The 14,757-nt window shown below is 41.5% G+C and overlaps 2 protein-coding genes across 9 annotated transcripts in view; both read right to left on the reverse strand.

Moving 5' to 3' along the window:
• Positions 1 to 464: 464 nt before the first annotated feature.
• Positions 465 to 2,570, reverse strand: spink4 (serine peptidase inhibitor, Kazal type 4). Its single transcript, XM_037763622.1, has 4 exons — positions 2,443 to 2,570; positions 1,580 to 1,611; positions 1,154 to 1,266; positions 465 to 643 (listed from the first exon to the last, which is right to left on the reverse strand). The coding sequence occupies exons 1-4, from the start codon at positions 2,492 to 2,494 to the stop codon at positions 598 to 600; spliced, it is 243 nt and encodes an 80-aa protein (XP_037619550.1). The 5' UTR covers positions 2,495 to 2,570; the 3' UTR covers positions 465 to 597.
• Positions 2,571 to 2,815: 245 nt separating this feature from the next.
• Positions 2,816 to 14,757, reverse strand: part of LOC119484601 (phospholipid-transporting ATPase ABCA1-like) — a 42,692-nt gene continuing 30,750 nt past the window's right edge. For 3 of the 8 annotated variants that reach the window (XM_037763516.1, XM_037763514.1, XM_037763513.1), the window contains exons 23-49: positions 14,460 to 14,689; positions 14,271 to 14,343; positions 13,981 to 14,183; positions 13,821 to 13,872; positions 13,563 to 13,676; positions 13,162 to 13,310; positions 12,881 to 13,005; positions 12,580 to 12,678; positions 12,264 to 12,453; positions 12,049 to 12,143; positions 11,931 to 11,963; positions 11,724 to 11,829; positions 11,420 to 11,494; positions 10,600 to 10,769; positions 10,331 to 10,508; positions 10,118 to 10,233; positions 9,875 to 10,019; positions 9,618 to 9,741; positions 9,380 to 9,509; positions 9,105 to 9,288; positions 8,867 to 8,973; positions 8,396 to 8,537; positions 7,480 to 7,614; positions 7,256 to 7,359; positions 7,052 to 7,144; positions 5,556 to 5,799; positions 2,816 to 5,470 (exon numbers count right to left, since the gene is read on the reverse strand). In XM_037763516.1, the coding sequence (XP_037619444.1) occupies positions 5,333 to 5,470; positions 5,556 to 5,799; positions 7,052 to 7,144; positions 7,256 to 7,359; positions 7,480 to 7,614; positions 8,396 to 8,537; positions 8,867 to 8,973; positions 9,105 to 9,288; positions 9,380 to 9,509; positions 9,618 to 9,741; positions 9,875 to 10,019; positions 10,118 to 10,233; positions 10,331 to 10,508; positions 10,600 to 10,769; positions 11,420 to 11,494; positions 11,724 to 11,829; positions 11,931 to 11,963; positions 12,049 to 12,143; positions 12,264 to 12,453; positions 12,580 to 12,678; positions 12,881 to 13,005; positions 13,162 to 13,310; positions 13,563 to 13,676; positions 13,821 to 13,872; positions 13,981 to 14,183; positions 14,271 to 14,343; positions 14,460 to 14,689 (3,554 nt within the window). In that variant the 3' untranslated portion in view covers positions 2,816 to 5,332. Of the gene's footprint in view, positions 5,471 to 5,555; positions 5,800 to 7,051; positions 7,145 to 7,255; positions 7,360 to 7,479; positions 7,615 to 8,395; positions 8,538 to 8,866; positions 8,974 to 9,104; positions 9,289 to 9,379; positions 9,510 to 9,617; positions 9,742 to 9,874; positions 10,020 to 10,117; positions 10,234 to 10,330; positions 10,509 to 10,599; positions 10,770 to 11,419; positions 11,495 to 11,723; positions 11,830 to 11,930; positions 11,964 to 12,048; positions 12,144 to 12,263; positions 12,454 to 12,579; positions 12,679 to 12,880; positions 13,006 to 13,161; positions 13,311 to 13,562; positions 13,677 to 13,820; positions 13,873 to 13,980; positions 14,344 to 14,459; positions 14,690 to 14,757 lie in introns of all 8 variants that reach the window. The other 5 variants (XM_037763510.1, XM_037763511.1, XM_037763515.1 and 2 more) reach the window with 4 other exon arrangements.

Here is a 14,757-nt window from a genome sequence, read left to right on the forward strand (position 1 = left end):
TATGAGAATAAAGTCAGGAGTTGAAGAGAAAAAAGAAGGTGTAAGTCAATATATAAAGTAGTAATTTTACATGTTATTTTAAAGGGGAAATAGAGCAAGCTTCTTGTAAAGTTATACTTTAGGTTAGGTTTCACAAAAAACAAAATACTTCATCTTTTGGCACATCAGCACCACATTATCATCAGTATCAGGACCTTGAAAAGATTGTGCAAGAAACTGCATTTATTCCGAAGAAAGAACCACACAGAAATGCCTCTTTTGTGGAGGAGGAAATTACTTTTTTCTCATAAAGTTATGACTTTATTCTCATTAAATCCCGACTTTTTTCTCATAATATTATGACTTTATTCTTGAAATCTCTGATTTTTTTCCCCCTCAATGTGGCCCTAATGCTCTGTCGTATTATATGCTGTAATTATAATCCAGACTTCTTTGTTGTCTTGAAAAAATAAAGCATCAGAAGGTTGTTTGTTGCTGATAGACATTTATTACTCATTGCAATGACACAAACATTTAGGAAATGTAATTTCACAGATCCATGTTGGGTCGATAGTCGCATCCTGATTGGTCCCATTAGCGGTGACATCATCCCCCGGCTCAGCAGCTCTCCTCTTTGGCAACCAAGATGTCCATCTTGATTGTACTGAAGGAGAGGATCATAACATGAAAACGTAAGATGGGATTCATTCTGTTTCAATCTCAGCTGAGATTTAGTTCATCAAAAAGATTTTTTCTGGGAAATCATAACTCGTATAAAGTACATAAGTCGAGCAGCAGGGGAGATGAAGTGTTAAAAGCCATTAATTATCAACTAATCATCATTTTTAATACAGCAAATTGTGTGTTAGAAGGTTAAAAGACAGAGAACCAAAGACAAAGAGCACTTTTTAAAATTATTTAAATGAAAAATCAGCAAAATTGCTCATCAGGAAAATGAATCATCTAGCTCATTTCCTGTAAAGACCATGACATGAATCATAGACCAAAGTGTTGAATCAGCTGCTGCTGCTGCTGTCAGCCAATCAGGGCTCAGTATTGTGACTGTAGTCAACCAGCAGAGGGAGACTCCAGCACTTCATCCTCCCTACAGTCAACTTGGATGAAGTCATCATGTGTGAATGCCATGAGAGTGGGAGCAGCTGTGTGTACTCACTGGCTTCGGGCACACAGGGTACACTCGTTGGCGTAGGTGTTCCCATCGCTGCCGCACACAGGAGCGAGGTTCAGGGGGCACGCCATGATCTCCTCCATGACTGGACAGGAAGCCTGCCAGGAGATAAAAACACAGCAGCATCTGGTGTTACATTCTTTCATTGCCTCAGATGAATGCTAATTCACCATAATAATACATACATCATACATACAATCCATGATCTGTAACAGCTTATCCACACCTATACGGGCAATTTAGAGTCATCAATTAACCTTTGGACTGTGGGAGGAAGCCGGAGAACCCGGAGAAAACCCACGCTAACACGGTGGAACATCATACGAACAAACATGTACAATTCCTTCAATAACACCCCTATATCATTCTCTCTCTTATGCCCAAAACACCCTCCTACATGCACACACAAACCTTTCTCATGAGTCCATTGTTCTCCTCAGCATCTGGAAAGAAAGCAGATGACTTCTAAAACCATCAAATAAATAATTATATAAACAATTGACTCCATACGCCATCAATTCCTACTGAAAACATTTTCATAAACTACACCCAGACACTCAAATTACATGAATTTATGCTGTGATGAGAAAAGGGTCAGTACTCCCTGAAATACATTTTAATATCAGTCCCTGTTAATGATATTTCTGACCTATTAATACACTATAAATAAAGGTAGAGTATATTATAATGTAACATATGATTTTACATATGTGATATCCCTAAATGTGAGCATATAACATACTGTACAGTGCCTATTAAAAAGCATGCAAACAACAATTTATACAGCGCTTTTATAAAGTTCTCAAAGATGCTTTACCTACTGTAGGATAAAATAAAGAATAAAAAAACAAGCAGTTAACTCTTTAATATTCACAGAACAGATAAGAATAAAATAAAAAATTATGATTTAGTATTTGATTTAATTTAATTCAATTCAATTCAATTCAATTCAATTCAATTCAATTTAATTTAATTCGATTCAATTCAATTCAATTTAATTTAATTTAATTTAATTCGATTCAATTCAATTCAATTTGATTTAATTTAATTTAATTTAATTTTTGTTGTTGATCAGTCACATCAAACCCTGTTTGACACAACTTTGTAAGCCAATAAAACATGAAACTTCCAATGTGGGTGACTACTTTTAATAGGCACTGTGTGTTTCATTCTATTGGTATCTAAACAGAAATAGACATAAATGTTAATCTATAACAACAACACTCGAACTAGAATGCAAAAAATACCTCGAATAATGTGTTTTTCTTACTTACCTGTAGCCACACAGATGAGCAGGAGTCCCAGAAAAACAACTCTTCCGATCATGATGTTGGTGGATGAATAACAGAAACCTCTGAGCGTGACCCTGCAGTTACTGGCAGTATAATTGTGTGTGTAGGTGTGTGTGTGTAGGTGTGGGTGGGTGGGTGGGAACACAGCAGGTGAAAAAAAACACATGCACACTCTAGAAACTTATAGTCATCAGCACACATTAACACACCGACACACACCGACACCGACACACACACACACAAACACACACACACACCCAGTATCTTTTGTTCAGTCATTAGCTACAAACTTCCATTTGACAACTAGACACAACCAGACAAACAAAAAGCAAAATAATCAAACCAGGAGTTGTTGTTTTTTTCAAAACGTATGAATTTTTTTATTTTATTAATGTAAAGAGTAACTATACACAATGCGTAACAGACTCAAACAGCTGTTTAATACTTAAAAATGTAAACAAATAATAATATTGAGCACGAGAAGAGAAAAAATCACCACCGTAGTTCTGTCCTGCATGTCTCTCTTTAGAACGTCTGTCTGCTTTTCACTCATTTCACATGTGAGCCTTCGTTTCTTCATTTCAAGTCTCAAACGAACGTTTTAATGCAGCTTCATTTTGTATGAATTACACCTGTGTTCCAGTGCAGAGATTTCGTTCTTAAACGTCTAATTTAAACCAAATCCCTACTTCTACGTCTCTCACACAGGACAGGCTATGATAAAGTGCTCACATTTAGCTGAGGGGTTTTGGTGCGTTCCGAGATTCGATATGACACAGAGAACCCGTAATGACAATAATCTGTCATCTGTTTTAAACCCTGGATACTATTTGTTTTTGGACTATAAAGCATTACAAGCACAACTCTAATTGACATGGTCCCCATTTATGTGTAGTCTGGCTTGTTGACGAGCTTCTGGAAACATCGTTTTGTGTGAAGTATCTCGACCTCAGGTCTAAAAGATTTGAGTTACTGACAGCATGGTCGACATCAGTGTGGCAGCATATTAGTGTGGACAGACAAAGATTAGAATTTGGCAACATGACTAGAAGATAGAAAAACGGATGGAGGCTGAACGAGGGAGCACATAATGTGTGCTTTCCAGCCGCTGACGATGGATGAAGAACTGAAACCAAAGCACAACTTAAAACTTTTACAAAACAGTTGCCTTCTCCATATTATGCTGGTGGATCAAAGATATATATTCAGCTCCATTTGGCACAGATACTGTTTGTTCACTCCACTGGTAACATTTTTTTTTTTTTTGACTCGACATCACAAAGTTGCTACTGTACATAATATCCACATCGGAGCTGGCTCAGGTCTTAAACGCTCCCATCATGCCCGGAAAAGTAGCCCATCTTTAACATTTCCATCCAAAAATCACATTTTGATACAGATTTTCCCTCTTTTTTTTTACAACAGAATTTTGGATTTAGACTCCACAATATATGTGCCAGTAATCCCACAACTATGAAGCACAACTCAGTTGCCACCAGTCGTTTTACAAGCTGATCTGACGGCATGCTTCGGCACACACACACGCACACAGATGTGCTGATAGTCCAGGTGTGTGTGGCCCAGTGGAAAGCATGCAGTATATATATTTCCAATGAACTTTCAAAGAAAACCAAATTCTTCATCTTTCTCTTGAAGCCAGTTTACGATGGTCACCTTGCGTCCACTCTGATCGGTTCATCCGAAGAGAGCAGAGCGAGTAAAAACAAGCCAGTAATAGCAGACTGCACATCTCGTACAGACATCAAGCAACCACAAGATTTTTTTTTTTATGGTTTTTGACAATGATGAAGGACACAATTAAAAAAAACAGAAAAACAGTCAAGTTTCATTCCTTATCTTCACAAAAAAGCTCCTTTTTTTGTGCTTTGATGCGTGTTGATGTCTGTCTTGTACATTCCTGGGCAGCCTACATACATTGTTGTTGTTTTTAATGGAGTGCTCAGATTTCTCTCTCCACCGTGATACAGTATAGGCACTGTGCTGGACAATGTCAAGGACACAAAGAACAACAAATAATAATAAAAAAAAGACAACTTGGTTATCTTAATTATTACCCAAACAAAGAAAAACTCCATAGAGGTTAAGTTTGTCTATTAGAATTAAATTCTTAATCTTAAAAAATAAAATAAAATTAGTAAAAATTAATATGTTGCGTGATTGCGACTGAAATTAATTGGATTGTAAATGCTTTTTTCTTTTTACCATCTTTTGCATGATAAAAACAACTGCGCTTGGTGATGTCGAGAAATCGAGAGACCCTGAATAAAAAAGTAGTCCGTCCATCCTTTTTTTGTAGCAGTTGGCAGTGAATGATCTGATTTTTCTTTTCCACACACAGTCCCACCGACTACTGCTAACTAACCTTTAGGAACGGGGATTAAAAACTAGAGATATTTCCTTCCATCGTCCCCGATGCCGTTGTCCGTTGAGTGAGCGAGTAGCGGGGCTACGGGGCTTTCCAGTCGAGCGCAGCATCGTAATCCTTTGCCGTCGCTTCTTCAAGTGTTCGTTCTTTCTGTCCGTCTCGTGAAGGAGAAGCGCCGGTCTCCAACCCTCACAGGAATATCTTCTCATCTTTAAATATATTCATATATATATATTTCTTGCATTGATTTGCATTGAGTTTCCATTGCTTCAGTGTCATAATACCTGCAGTCTCTGCCTCAAGAGGCTGTGCGCTGAAATGCAGGTCCACTGAGAAATGATAACAATTAAAAAAGACTAAAAAATAGAAAAAAAAAATGAACATAGTTCGTTTCTCCCCCCTGAAGGGTAGTGGTCCATATTTTCTGGGTTGGGGGGGGGAGGGTGGGTGAAGCGTAGCGACCCCCACTGATGGTATGTTGTGGAATCAGACGCAGCTTTCCCTGGTCTTGTTGTCCGTGAGGAAAGAGTTCAACTTTGAAATGTCCACTACCACAGCGTCCCGTTTGTGCAGATCTTTCAAATGGTCCTCGTCACTTTGGTCCTTGGCGAAATTTACAAACACCTGCAGGGAGGGAAAAGGAAGAGGAATTAGACTCAGTCCTAAACTAAAGTTAACAATCCAGTTACACAGTCAGAGCCTTTCTTACTTGGTCTAACGTTGTCTGTGAGACGGAGTAGTCCTCTATGCTGAGGGCCTCCTTGTTCGTAGAGAACAGGGAGAAGATGCGGGCGAGGGAGGTGAGGGAGGTAGGCAGCTGGTACTGCAGCATGTTGCGGTGCTTCTCCTTCAGCGTGCTGCCGGGCAGCTCCCGCTCTATGAACTCCATCACCGGCCGGAGGTCTGGGTCGGGGCCGGTCACCCGCAGGATGATGGTGTAGCCATCACCAAACCTGAGAAGAACGCAACGAAGCACGGTTCACTCAACTGAACTGTTTATGTGACAATCTGGGGAAAACTATTATTCTTTCATTCTATGGGGGGGATATTTTAGAATGAACTGTGGCTTTTATCCAGGGTTAAGTCATTTTTTTTATCTTTAAATGATTTTGATGCATGCTTTTATCACCACACGTCTTGGCTATTGTAATGCACTTTACGTTGGTGTTAGCCAATAAGCCTATTTGTCTCGCCTGCAGCTTGTTCAGAACACGGCAGCTCGTCTTTAGTACACGTAAACGTGAGCACATCTCCCCGATTCTGGCTTCTCTTCACTTGCTCCCTGTGCGTTTTAGGATTGATTTTAAGATTTTATAATTAATAATTAACATATCAATCACTAAATGGGCAAGCTCCAACTTATCTCTCAGACCTTTAAAACCACATCTTTTATCAAGGACACTCAAATCCACTGACCAGATGCTTCGAGATCACTGCGCAAGATTTGATCCCGACTTGCTCTGACGTCATGCACACGTGGGTAAACTCACGAAATCGAGGCGGCCGCAGTTTTTAGAGCCAGGCGCCGCAGTTGCTCTCCACCGACTGCAAGACCCAGGGCATTATGGGAAACGCCTGGCTCGCGCCTAATCAAAGATCTGATTGGCTCTTAGTTTTGACAGCAAAAACCACGTGTTGTAGAAAGTCACAACTTTCTGTGTAATTGTAATATTTAACATTAGATTGTATTAGTCTCATGTTGTGCAATGAAGGTTTCATCTGTTAACAAACATATCTTGTGTGGTTGATTATAATAATAATTATAATACTGAAGGATATCTCATATATAACACTTATCAAAACGAGTGCTCATTATGTGCTTTACAAGGCGGACATAAAAATAATAATAATAATTAATCTCCAATGAGCCTATTGTTAAAGGCTCTGCCTCCACATATTGGGCTGTCCCCCACACAGCCTGGTTTCAAATCAAACCTCAAAACGCACTTTTATTCCTTGGCTTTTGGCTCGGCATGAGAGTTGCCTTTTTCAATCCTTTCCTATTGGTCTTAATGCTTTTATTATTTTAATGTCCTGTTGGTGTTAAACTGGTCTTAGTGTTTTATTGTGTTGCTTTTATGTTTTTATGTTTAATTGTACAGCACTTTGGTAAACTTGTATTGTTTTTAAATTTGCTTTATAAATACATTTGGATTGGATTTCATTCCTCATATGTGTGTGAGCTTATGTGAAATGTGTTCTCACCTGTTTTTGAGATGCTGCACGCTGCCCAGACAGCGGAACCTGCCGTTGACCATGATGGCCATTCTGGTGCAAAGTGCTTCACACTCCTCCATGCTGCAAAACACACACCGGGACGATGAGGTTAGTCATGTTGAGGTAAATTAACGACAAAAAAATATATAGTTCAGTTAACTGAATAGATGTAATTCAGATGCCACGTCTAACCTGTGAGAGGTCAGGACTACAGATCGTCCCTCTTTGATGATGCTCAGGATGGCGTTCCACAGAGCACGACGTGCTTTAGGATCCATGCCTGTCGTCGGTTCATCCTGTGGACAGGAAATAACAGATACTGTTAGACACACAATTCCACCGTCACTCCAGGAGCTTTTGGGCGTTACACAAAAATAACTCAGAAGTATTTAGTGTATTATGTTTGTTCCACTGACCAGAAAGACGACAGGTGGTCCTCCTATGAGAGCGATGGCAGTCGACAGTTTCCTCATGTTTCCTCCACTGTAGCTGCCTGCTGACTTGTCCACATATTTGACCAAGCCCAGCTTCCTGATGCCCCACTCTGCCACCTAGTGGACACAATAAAGATTTCATGAGTGTCAACCATCTTCTTTTTCTTTTGTACATACGTAGGCCTGCATAACGGTGTTTATTTGTATACACCAATATCCAATATAATGCCTGAGTGGACTACAAAAATAACAAAACAAGTCATTATATTACATACATACTAGGGCTGTCAATCGATTCAAACATTTAATCTCGTTTAATCACATAATTGTTGCCTTAAGGGGAGATTTGTCAAGTATCTAATACTCTTCTCAACATGGGAGTGGGCAAATATGCTGCTTTATGCAAATGTATGTATATATTTATTATTGGAAATCAATTAACAACAGAAAACAATGATAAATATTGTCCAGAAACCCTCACAGGTACTGCAGTTAGCATACAAAATATGCACAAATCATAACATGGCAAACTGCAGCCCAACAGGCAACAACAGCTGTCAGTGTGTCAGTGTGCTGACTTGACTATGACTTGACCCAAAACTGCATGTGATTATCATAAAGTGGGCATGTCTGTAAAGGGGAGACTCGTGGGTACCCATAGAACCCATTTTCATTCACATATCTTGAGGTCAGAGGTCAAGACCCCTTTAGAAATGGCCATGACAGTTTTTCCTCGCCAAAATTTTGCGTTATTTGTAAAAAACAATATCCCATATAATGACTCAATGGACTACAAAGATAGAACTGAAAAAGTAGAATTATACGTCGGATTTACATATAAAAGACCAGTACAATATGTCCATGTATGTGTGTTCATGTGTTTTGTTAGTTTCCTTACCTCACAGACTTCCTTCTCAGGTACTCCTCTCAGGATGGCGTAAAACTCGAGGTGCTCTCTGCCGGTCAGCAGGTCGTTGATGGCGTCAAACTGAGGACAGTAGCCCATGTTCTGATGCACCTCATCTATCTCTTTAGTTACACTGGAGTGAGGTAAACACATACAGAAGAGCATAATTAAGTTTCATAGAAAGCAAGCAATATATCTTTTAAACAGAATTTACTCTTGTAGTGAATGTTTTCCCACAAATGAAAGAATTGAATTCCAAGTGCAAATCAGCTTGTTTGAAATCATTATATCAACAGGAGTTTGCTTTATTCAGTGTTTATTTCAAGTGCCTTTAATTATATAATTGAGGCTAAGAATATATTATGGTGACTACTACTTCTTGCCAGTCAGATAAGCTGAACAAACTAGGAGAATATATTAATTCCAATACAGATGATTGGATGTATATTTTTGAGATTTTACCTCTTGCCATTCAGGTAGGCCTCTCCACCGGTGACCACCGAGTCTCCTGTCAGCATTTTAAAGGTGCTGGTCTTCCCTGCTCCATTCACCCCCAGCAAACCAAAGCACTGCAGGAAAAGAGGGACAGTGTATGTTTATTTTCTATATCGTGCACATCTGTATCAGCTGTATCATCCTCTAACAAACTGTTTATCTGTGTTTTCCTGGTTCAGAATCATGTATGTTGTCGGTATCGTACCTCTCCAGGGGGGATGCCGACACACAGCCGGTCCACTGCCGGCTTCTGTTTCCTCTTGTAAATCTTGGTGAGCTCTTTGAGCTCCAGGATGTCCGACTTTCCTCCTCCGCTAAGGATCCTCTGTCGCTCTCTGGCCACATCCTCGTCCTCTTCTCCAATCGGCTTCAGGTGACTGGTGGACGACCTGAAGGTCAGCAGAAGGATGAGAGGTCTTACTTATGGATTTTTTTTTTTACATTCAGATGGATCACATGTGTGTTGACGGTTTCACCCACCTGGCCTTGAAGAAGAAGTGGTACTGAATGAGGACGGTGATGATGAAGAAGATCAGGCCCTCTATGGCCATCGCGAACAGGTTCTTTCCCACCATGTCCCAGGCCAGCGGGGAGCGGAAGCGGTTTTCGCCTACGGAGATGCAACCAGAGAACATTTAAAGACATTTAGAAAATGTATATTTACTTCCTTTGTTGAAACAAATCAGAATAGTTGGTGAAAAAGGTCAGCCGTAATTACCGAATCTCTCCAAAGCGTCGGCCATTGCCTGATTCTTCACCATGTCAATTAGTCCTCTGCCCAGACAGAAGTGAGGGAAGATGAGGAACACGTTCTTCAGGATGTCGTTGATGCCACCGATTTCCTAAAATGAAAGAACAGTTGACAATGACAGTTAATATTCAATCATGAGAGGTAACGCTTTCAAACTTCTTTCTTCACATTTTTAAATCAATCAATCTACAATAAACTATCTGAATTAAAATAACTTTATTTACATTGCTTCCAAACAGCTCCAGTACAAACGTGGAGACGCTGCCGTTGATTCCTATCAGTATGTTGACGCTGGTCAGGACCACGTAGGCCGTGCTGGGGATCTTAAAGAAGAACGAGGCCGGGTACATCAGAGGGGTGATCGACCACCTGGAGAAGAGACACAAAGATCGTTTTAGATGAGAAGAGGTTAGAGAAAATAAAAGAAAGGAAGAGCCAAAACAAACTTGAGCGTGTGTCATATTTACCCGTAGAGCAGCAGAAGCAGCGCCAGCACGGGCAGATTGGTGGAGGAGACGTAGGCGTCTTGTTGGAAACAGATGAAGATGATGATGACCAGTGTGGCTGGGACGATGTAGTTACACTGCAAGAGAGGAGTGAAGTTCAGTAAGTTTCTATGAAGACAATAACAAGCTTTATGTCGTCATATTTAATCTAGTTTGCGGAGTGAGATGTCTTACCATATCCCAGACAAAGTTGGCCAGCCAGTACAGTAAAGGCTGCACTCCGCTGATGAACTGCATGTGCTTGGCCTTGTTCACTCTCTCCTGGATGAGGAAGACCACAAAACTGGCCGGGACAAAGGACATGGCGAAGATCACGCAGATGGAAACCAGCACGTCAACAGATGTCGTCATCCTGAGATAGAGGGAGGAAGCAATTTCTCTCTTAGAAAAAGGTCAAAGAGATGTCGTCGTTTTGAAGTGTCTTAACGGTAGGTAGTACTCACAGTGCGACCTGCGACAGCTGCTCCTTGGTGAGGTTGAGCGGGTGATTGGAGGCAGTGATGCCAAACTTGGTGGGGTCTTGGTCGGCCTGCAGGCTGGCGCGCAGGATGCCGTTGTTCATCACGTTGAGGAAAGAGCCCATGCTGTGCCAGCCCTTGTTGTTGAACCAGATCTGGAAAATAGAGAGGCATGTTAGCGTCTGCAACCTCAGAGGAAATGCAAAGTAAATTAGCAGCTTGGTGATCGGCTGAGTGCCATAAGTCTGCATGTAAGAGTGTAAAGATTATGTATTCGTAAAGTACGTCAAACTGTACAACTCTCTTCCCAATATATGTTTTCCCCTCTACTCTGTCTCCTTCTTCACCTCTTCTTTTTTATTAATTTTCTGAAAAAAGCACTGAACTTGTGTTTTCTTTTTGGAATGAAGCTCTTTCTGCTCTGCATAAAACCATTCCCTACATGCCTAAAAATGTGAAAATGTAACGTGCAAAATGAAGGTTTGTCGTTATCATTGTCATCAACAACGACAAGTTGATGCAAATGAAGAGAAATACACAGGATGTGTAGTTCATGAAAAGGGAAAAAAGCCTCAAAAGAGCAAGAAATCTATCATCATGCATCCTTTAATCCACCACAAAACAGAAATCAATTTTCACGCACACGATATGAATGGAGTGCATGAAGCATGTTGTGTATGCTTTGAAGAATTTAGTGAGGGAGGCTTGAAGGTAACCTACAGAGTCACGTGTTGTTGTATAACCAGTGTGTGTGTGTGTGTGTGTGTGTGTGTGTTTGTGTGTGTGTGTGTGTGTGTGTGCTAACCTTGACGTTATTCTTGGTGTCCAATCCTTGTATAAAACTGGAGAGACTGTTAAAGAAACGATCCGCTGCGGTTCCCTGGAGGGGGGGGGGGAGGGAGAGAGTCTTCTTTAGCACACGGGTAAACTGACACTGTTCAAACCAGTAATATAAGTCTATCCGTTCCAGCTATAATTATATAAAACGAGTCGCTGTGTACAGCAGTTAATGTCTCACCATGACTAGCTGAAACCACAGTAGTAAAATTAACCACATTAGTGTTTTCCTTTGCAGTTTGTTAAAACAATAATGCCATGAAATCTCTTACTCTCTCCAGTTGGAAACGTTTCGTCAGTTGAGCGATCGCATCGTCGACGTCACCTGTGTGGGCCATGAACTGAGAACTCCTGGCGCCCAATGAGAATCCGCCATATCTGTGTAGAGTAAATTCATTTTAATATCGGCGAAGGACACAGCAGAGAGAGACACGAGGGTCAATATTATCGACAAAATAAGCTCAAGATGGATCACATACCTGAACTCGTTGACCCAAATCTTGTTCCTCAGACTGAGAGAAAATAAAAGATTCAAATTCAATGAAACATAATAAAAATAACTCATTTAAGTGTGTTAAGTGTGAAGACGAGTGTTACCTCTTGCCAATGATCTGAGCGTAGGTTTTAACCAGATAGTCTGAGATGTTCCTGCTAGTCAAATTCTGAAGCGTGTCTTTGTCACTGATCATCATCTGGAAACACAAACAAGACAAAACAGTTCTTTTAAATTTTGCATATTTGGTGGTGTTTTTACCTTTGTAATTTCGGATAGATTGACACTTTTGACTTTCTAATAGTTTGGTGTCACCAACCTGTGGTGGTGGAAGTCCCCCGGCACCAGCGGGACACTCCGGGAGCATCCTCTTGCGTCCTCCACAGCTGCACTCACACATGGGGGAGGGGTTCTCCATGGACCAGTTGCCGTTGTCGAAAATGTCCTTCACGCTTTCAGAGACTTGCGGGAGCGACCACTCGCCCTCAACCGCTGTACAGGGAGAGTCCCTGGAGCACAGAGACAGACACATTTATATTTAACTCCAAATCTCCATTGTAATGCGTATGTGTAGACTAAAACTACATGTAGATCTATGTGTTTTTATTTTCCTAAATGCACTTCTCAAAACTCACGGTATGGGTTGTCCTTCCATGCAGCGCGTTCCAAATCCTGGTTTTTCAGTCAGGGCTCCCAGTAGTTTGTTGACGTGAGGGTCCTCAGGTAAGTCATTACTACGAAGACACAGAGAACACACTGCCTTTAATATCACATAGCATTTATTAACTGTTTCTTTTTCTTGACTGAAAAAAGAATGATTTGATTGAGGTGAATTGAAGATTCAAAAGTGCTTTGACGAATATATATAAACAATATATAGAATGAGCAGAACTAAGAGATAAATTGATGAAGAGGACATAAAGAATAGGATCTCACCTGATGAAGGAAAACTGTTCTCCATACATGCCGGGATCCAGAGTCAGACTTGGGTACTTTCCAAACGGAGGGACAATCAGGCTGAACACCAGGGCGATACACACAAACACCGCCGGGAGAACAATCTGAAAAATAACATCAGGACGATTCATTACTACTTGACACACCTCAGAACTATCGCTTCACTCTGAGAGGCTCGAGATTGTTATGAAAGGCAGAAAGACCCACGTTGACTTGCTGTATATTTACAGTAGGTGTATATGAAAATAGCATCAGCATACCTGAGCGAAGAAGCCTTTCCTGGAGCGACGAGCGTAGAGGAATCGTTTCCAGAGTAGTGCCACAAACTGCTGTCTCTTCAGACTCCAGCCCTTGACCTGGTATGAGCCTTTGCCATCTGTTCCACTGAGCCAGTCGGTCTCACGGGATTCTGGACACAGACGACACAACACACATGAGCAAACTTGCCTTGTCTGTTTCCTGATTTTGTAATATTGCGATCATTTAGTGGCAACTGATTTCTATGCTTTGCAACTTTAATGAGATGTGACGTATGTTTCCTTATTTTCTATACATATTTTTGGTGAAATAACACCTCGGGGTGCAAACAAAAGCGTAAAAGCAATGGTAGCAACATGACTGCAGCTATCATTGCACTGCATGCTGGGTAGTGCAGTTCTACCTGGGTCACCTTCAGAGTCGTTGAAATCAAAGTCGTCTTCGGTGAAGGGCTTCAGGCAGCTCTGGTGGTCTCCAAACGCGTGATGGCGACGAATCCTGGTCGGCACAACTCCATCTGCAGCCACAGAGGGTCAACAAGTTAATTTAATATGGTACTGATGCTGTTAATGTGTGTCTAAAACACAAGTGTAACTATGTTTTAATGCAGATGTTAGGTGTTTAAATGCTGTGAATCTTGAAAATGCAGCATAAATCTCACCTGAGAGCTCAACAGCATCCACTCCACTGTCCTCAGCCACTTTCAAGAAAATCTGCAGAGTTGGAAGACGCGTGATTAAACCATTGGCAGTATAAGTATATAACTATATAAGTATAAAGGCCAACTTAAAGCAGACAAAGAGGTGTTTACTGCTCCATACCTCCTCCAGGGTGGTGTCAGATATCCCGTAGCTGGATATTCCCAGGTCGGTGAGACGGTCGTCCAGCTCGTGGAAGAGCTCTACAAAGGCTCCGTCTTTAGCTGACTGGTAGGGCAGAACGTAGGTGATCTCGTGGCCGAGGTCCTCCACTAGGCGAGCCTCGTGGACATGCTTGAATATCACGTTGGAGATGAGGGACACATCTGTAGGGAAGAAGAGAGCTTGGTGAGGGGGAATGATCAAAACATCAACATCTGATATGCCTTGCAAAGTTTTAATTTTACTCTTACCAATAGTGGTGGTTTCACTCTCGGGTTCGCTGCCCAGACCAGCATCTGAGCTGCTCTCTGACACACTGTCCTCCTTAACCAAAGGCAAAAAAACACTGTAGTACCTTTTTGAATCTCTTTAACAACAATGGACGAGAGACTACATCTCTTGTATCCTTTAAACACACACATCCGTAACATCTCTCTTACCTTCTCGGGCTTCTTGCTGTAGGAGACGGTGCTGGCAGAGTTCCTGCAGGACTGGAGCGTCAGATCGTAGTCTCTCTTGACCAGAGTCAGGTAGTAGCCCGTGCCCAGCTGGGTCTTCAGGAAGAGCGAGGAGCCCACGCAGCACAGCTTGCCGTGGGAAATGATGGCGATGCGGTCGCCCAGGATGTCGGCCTCGTCCATGTGATGGGTGGACAGGATGATGGTGCGGCCTGACGGAGGAACAGAGGGGACACATTCAGCTTACAAGCTGCAGAAATCACATGTAGAGTTATTGAAA

The sequence above is a fragment of the Sebastes umbrosus genome, chromosome 3 (assembly GCF_015220745.1).
Source record: "Sebastes umbrosus isolate fSebUmb1 chromosome 3, fSebUmb1.pri, whole genome shotgun sequence".
NCBI lineage: Eukaryota > Metazoa > Chordata > Actinopteri > Perciformes > Sebastidae > Sebastes > Sebastes umbrosus.

Excerpts from the sequence above, each read along its gene's own strand:
- spink4 (XM_037763622.1), bottom strand. The coding sequence starts at position 2,494 with ATGATCGGAAGAGTTGTTTTTCTGGGACTCCTGCTCATCTGTGTGGCT. Across the intron at positions 1,267-1,579 it reads ACAATGGACTCATGAGAAAG|GCTTCCTGTCCAGTCATGGA; the intron begins GTTTGTGTGTGC and ends ATCTCCTGGCAG. Across the intron at positions 644-1,153 it reads ACCCTGTGTGCCCGAAGCCA|TACAATCAAGATGGACATCT; the intron begins GTGAGTACACAC and ends CCTCTCCTTCAG.